Below are 6,000 nucleotides of genomic sequence, written 5' to 3' on the forward strand. Positions count from 1 at the left end.
TAACTGCATTGCCGCCTGTAAATAAAAACAAAAAACTGCGGATGCTGGAAATCCTAAACAAAAACAGAATTACCTGGAAAAACTCAGCAGGTCTGGCAGCATCGGCGGAGAAGAAAAGAGTTGACGTTTCGAGTCCTCATGACCCTTCAACAGAACCTCGCCGCCTGTAAACCCTGGCAGCAGGATAGCGGTGCCTTCTGCTGCACTGTCTGCCTTGGATTACCTGCCTGCCCTGTGCCTGCACCCCTCCTTCCACAGGCCCCTCCCCTGGAAGCTGCACTGGGACACCTGGCCTCCTCTCCCTTATACCCCTCCCTCCACAGAGTAGGTGCCACCAGCAGAGACCACAATCCCTGTTACCAGGGTAAAAGAAGGCTGTCTAATACCTGGAAGGGTTCACATGGTCTGAATCCTCCGGGGACTTGGAAGACAGCAATGAGTCCTGAAATGAGGCCTGGAAATGCTAAGAATGAAGCCCCAAACAGAGATATAGCTGCCAAGTACCAATAAGCAACCAGCTGCTAACTATCTCCAAAACTTCTCACTACTCACATTGGCAATGCTGCTGACTCTTTTTATTCCACCCTTGGATGAGGTTTGTGAAAATGTTGGATGGCCACCTGCCTGATTTCTGCCCATGCAATGAGCAGAAAATTGCACGGGCAAGGTAAAATCACAGTCTGTTGGACTGTTAAGGGCCTTATGTGGCCTGTGAATTAATGGTGGGCGCCGCTCCGGCACCTGCGCGCGCCCGCCGAGCAAAATATCGTGCGCGTGTGCGATGACTTCAGGATGCTCACCCAACGTCATCACGCATTATTTTACTCCCATTCAGGTCCGGCTCGTGCCCGTCCGCGGGACAAAAAATTCTGCCCTATGATTCTCAAACTATTTGGCAAAGTGATTTGAGCTTTTGTGCTTCGGTAATATGCTACCAACAGTTTTTTTTTGTTTTTCTCCAGACCTACATCAAGGTTTTCACCTGGCTCTTTCCATTCTGGGTCTCTTCTCAGCCTATGCTGTTGTTACACTGAGCATATTTTTTGCCAGTGAGGTTATTCCAACTGTAGTTCGGTAAGTACAGCAATTGTAGTTTTTATGTTCATTTTCATTTAATTTTTTACATACCAATTTTTTCTGACTTTTTACAGGCATGTCACTAAAATTTGAGACCTTGAATTTGAATTAAAGTGGCAAATATGAAACTCCTGCAACATAGTAATACTTTCCAATACTACAAATGTGCTAGAGGTAACAATGAAAAGGTAGAAGTGTCCTTCTAATAAATTTATTTCAAAACTGATTCACATCTGAAAGTTGCAAATTATTTTCAACACCTGTTGAGGTGCAGTCTACAGTGTTTGGCTTGTGACTTTTTCTGCCCCCCCTCACCCCTAAACTTCCCACTACTGGCAAAATCACAGGCTGGTCAGTGTTGAAGCAGAAACTCAGGTTGGTACATGCAGTAGGATTCAGTAGCTGAGGTCCAACATATCAGGTATTTTGTAGTCTACCATTTGAATCACAGAAGAGTGGAAGAATAAGGTCATGCCATTTTGAAATAATAGGCCACAATTTGCACGGTTCTTCCCTGTTGTTACCTGAATTGGAAAGTGCTGGTCCTTCATTTGGTATATCCCCACTTACCCAGTAATTGTAGAGAAAGTCCTCACTTAAAGTTGTGGTTGTATTCCTGAAAATTGTGATTTTAAGTGAAACAACTTAAAGTGAATCATGGGTTCCTTTAGGAATCAATGTTAAAGTCAGAGTTGGATTCCTTCAGATATTTCTTGCAAGGAAAAACCAATGTACAAACTGAAATACTGTGCCAGACATATGCAGCATTAGCTGGAATAGCTTGCAAATTGAAATAAATCACTGAATATAACAGAAATACTATATAAATTGAAATTATATAACACTAAATCACCCAAACAAGCCCTGAGAAGCACAGTTTCTGTGTCTCACCCACAGCACACCTGAAATTCAGCTCATCTTTTTGCTTGCTTTCCTTTCTCTGTCTATCTCTTTCTCTCTCTGGGTCTCTCTCTCTCTCTCTCTCTCTTTTTCCCCCCACCCACCCCTTCACTGTCTCTCCTTTCCTCTCTCCTTTCCCACTGCCTGTGTTTCTCTGTCTCTCCCTCCCTCTCTCTCCAGTCTCTCGCTCTCTCTCCTTTCCCTGTCCGTCTCTCTCTCTCCTCCCTTTTCTTTCCTCTCTCTCCTCTCTCCTTTTTCCAGCCTGTCTCTCTCTCTCTCCTTTTTCCAACCTCTCTCTCTCTCTCTCTCCTTTTTCCAACCTCTCTCTCTCTCTCTCCTTTTTCCAACCTCTCTCTCTCTCTCTCTCCTTTTTCCAACCTCTCTCTCTCTCTCTCCTTTTTCCAACCTCTCTCTCTCTCTCTCTCTCTCTCCTTTTTCCAACCTCTCTCTCTCTCTCTCCTTTTTCCAACCTCTCTCTCTCTCTCTCCTTTTTCCAACCTCTCTCTCTCTCTCTCTCCTTTTTCCAACCTCTCTCTCTCTCTCCTTTTTCCAACCTCTCTCTCTCTCTCTCCTTTTTCCAACCTCTCTCTCTCTCTCCTTTTTCCAACCTCTCTCTCTCTCTCCTTTTTCCAACCTCTCTCTCTCCTTTTTCCACTCTCTCTCTCTCCTTTTTCCAATCTCTCTCTCTCTCTTTCCAACCTCTCTCTCTCTCTTTCCAACCTCTCTCTCTCTCTCTTTCCAACCTCTCTCCCTCTTTCCTCTTTCCAACCTCTCTCTCTCTCTCTCTCTCCTTTTTCCAACCTCTCTCTCTCTCTCCTTTTTCCAACCTCTCTCTCCTTTTCCAACCTCTCTCATGCTTGTTCCTCTCTTCCCCTCTTTCTCTCTCTCTCTCTCCTTTCCCATCTCACTCGCTCGCTCTCCTTTCCCTACTCTCGCTCACTCACTCTTTCCTCTCTCTCCTTTCCTCTCTTGCTCTCTTTCCTCTCACTCGCTCTCTCTCCTTTCCCGCCTCTCACGCGCTTTCTCTCCTTTCTCGCGCTCTCTGCCCCCTCTCCTCTCTCTCGCTCTCTCTCCTTTCTTTCTCTTTTTTCTCTCTCTTTTCTCTCTCTCTTTTTTCTCTCTTTTTCTCTCTTTTTTCTCTCTCTTTTTTCTCTCTTTTCTCTCTTTTTTCTCTCTCTTTTTTCTCTCTCTTTTTTCTCTCTCTTTTTTCTCTCTCTTTTTTCTCTCTTTTTTTTCTCTTTTTTCTCTTTTTTCTCTTTTTTCTCTCTTTTTTCTCTCTTTTTTCTCTCTTTTTTCTCTCTCTTTTTTCTCTCTCTTTTTTCTCTCTTTTTTTTCTCTCTCTCTCTCTTCCTCTTTCTCTCTTTTTCCCCTCTCTCTCTCTCTCTCTCTCTTTTTCCTCTCTTTTTTCTCTCTCTCTCTCTGTCTCTCCCTCTCCTTTCCTCTCTCCTTTTTTCCTCTCTCGCTCCTTTTCCCTCCCTCTGCCGCTGTGTGTCTCTCTCTCTGCCTCCAGAGCCTGGACCCTTTCCTGAATGTTTGCAGTTGTCGAGCCTCTGTTCCACTGAGTGCCGCAAAAGAAGCCGGTCGTGGGAGGGGTCACGGATGAAGCCAGAGTGGGGAGGCTCAATTAGCCAGGGTAGGGTACCGCTGAAGTTACTGTGGGGGAGGCTCCCTACCCCTTGCTCTGCTCTGGCCTGCCCTGGATTACTATAGTTCATCACCCGATCACAGCCAGCAGCTTCCCGTCCCTGTCCTGCGCTCCTCCTCCCAGATCTCAGAGTACCATAAAATAAAACTGAATTTGATGTATTCAGTCACACAAATCATTGGCAACGGCTATGAACACTAATGTACGGGAAAGATTAAGTCTCCCAAAGATGGGATCAAGCCCCTAAATAAATGAGACTCCACACCTGTAGTAATTAATTCTTATTGCCAAAGAGGTTGAATGACTGTCATTTATTATTGATTTTATTTATTGACACTCATCACATTGTTATTTTTGTACTTAAAACTTTCTTTTTTTTACCCAATAAAGTCACCTTAGAAAGTTATTTTATATTTTATAACAAAATCAGGAGGCCAAGATTGAGATGCTGTTTTCATGAAGCTAATGGTGGAGCAGTGAAACTCAGACAGCTATTTTTGGATATTGCCATTGAACAACATACTTGCTGCCCCCCCTAAAATTGCTGTACCATTTACCCATGAATAATGCTTTAACATTACTTTGATAACAATTCTGGCCTTTTATGAATTAGGTCATTTATGTACTTTTTATAATTAACCTTACAAGTTTTCCAGAAGCACTTATAGTATCTATTTTCACCTATATTCATATATTCATAATTTTTATCTTTATAAAATCTTTCCACAGAGGTGCAGGCTTAGGCCTTATTATGGCAACAGGCTGCATTGGAAAAGCAACATCACCAATGATGGATCTCCACAATAAACACGGCTTCTTCCTCCTTCATGTTGTGTTCGCCACTTTTGCTGTCCTCTCAGTACTGTGCATCATGTTGCTTCCAGAAAGCAAACGGAAGCCACTCCCAGAATCTTTGAAAGATGGTGAAAAGCAGAGACGTCCTCCAATGTTTTTATCACGAAACAAGGATAGAGCTCCTCTGCTGCATTCAAAACAGCATAGACATTATAATCCAGAAAACTATTCCAAGCTTGTCACAGCAACCAAGAAAATGTTGGCCCAAAATGTCCCTTTTCAATCACAGGACCCTGTAAATGAAAGTGTGACTGAGGATACAAGAGAGTCAGCATCTTAACCAATCCTTCATGGTGTACAAAGAAATGTAGAAATATTCTACTATTGCATATCCTGCACTACAGCAAATAGTCATTTAGACATTACAGATTTTGTATTTTCTAACACCTAACGAGCGGTTTGGCTAAACTACAAACTGTTTAACATATCAGCTGAGGAAGTTCAATCTCCATTACAAGTTCATGTTTCTAAAGATATGTGCTTCCATAATGATAGATTGTAAATTGAGATTGGAGTTTAAAGCGCAAAATGTTGAATGTACTTTCAACATCTCCAGTCATCTGTGTACCTTGAAAATGATATGCATAATGTAGTTGGTTGATTATTTCACTCTCTCCTTTTTATATAGCCAAACGTGTCAAAATTAAGTGAAACCTGTCATGGATCAGCTCAGCTATTTTTGTGGTATCCCTTCCATTCATTGCCATATAACTATCTTGGCCTAGGCTGAAATTATGTTTGAAATCCTTTTTGGTTCATGGAGGTTGAATTTTTTGCTCTCTTTTCTATGCTAGAATCCATTGATCAAATCCTTGTATGAGAAAGTGTTACTGAGCGTAAGCAAAACCTTTAATTTGTTTAATTGTTTTACTGCAATAAAAATGGAGAATGTTTCCTATTACTTCAAAGATTGTGTAGCCAATTTTGCTAATTATGTTGGACTGAGCAGTAAACATTGTGCCTTGGGCTTTGATTATTTGCTATGTACCTATACTTTGAATTTTTCAATATTGTCACACAAATGAATCAGAAGTTACTTGGGTTCAATTCCAAATAACAAAATTATTCATACAAGATTCTGGCATTTGTTCGTCCCCACAATCGTTTTTTATTCATTCATGGGAAGTGGGTGTCGCCAGCTAGGCCAACATTTGTTGCCCATCCCTAGTTGTCTGTGAAAAGGTGGTGGTGGGCTGTTGCAGTCCATTTGGTGTAGGCACACCCACAGTGCTGTTAGGGAGGGAGTTCCAGGATTTTGACCAAGTAACAGTGAAGGAACAGCAATATATTTCCAAGTCAGGATGGTGAGTGGCTTGGAGGAGAACTTGTAGGCAGTGGTGTTTCCATGTACCTGCTGCCCTTGTCCTTCTAGACTGTAGTGGTTGTGGGTTTGGAAGGTGCTGTCAAAGGAGGCTTGAGTTCCCACCAGTGCGTCTTGTAGATAGTGCACACTGTGCAATGGTGATGGAGGGAGTGAATGTGGACAGGGTGCCAATCAAGCAGGCTGATTTGTCCTGGATAGT

General features: G+C 42.6%; 1 protein-coding gene across 1 annotated transcript in view; it reads left to right on the forward strand.

Moving 5' to 3' along the window:
- The window catches only part of slc22a31 (solute carrier family 22 member 31), a 69,805-nt gene extending 64,420 nt beyond the window's left edge, over positions 1-5,385 (forward strand). The window contains exons 8-9 of the mRNA XM_078544461.1: positions 963-1,074; positions 4,352-5,385. Of these exons, the coding sequence (XP_078400587.1) occupies positions 963-1,074; positions 4,352-4,757 (518 nt within the window). The 3' untranslated portion in view covers positions 4,758-5,385. The remainder of the gene's footprint in view (positions 1-962; positions 1,075-4,351) is intronic.
- The last annotated feature ends 615 nt before the right edge of the window (positions 5,386-6,000 follow it).

The sequence above is a fragment of the Cetorhinus maximus genome, chromosome 6, assembly GCF_964194155.1.
Source record: "Cetorhinus maximus chromosome 6, sCetMax3.hap1.1, whole genome shotgun sequence".
In the NCBI taxonomy this organism is placed as follows: domain Eukaryota; kingdom Metazoa; phylum Chordata; class Chondrichthyes; order Lamniformes; family Cetorhinidae; genus Cetorhinus; species Cetorhinus maximus.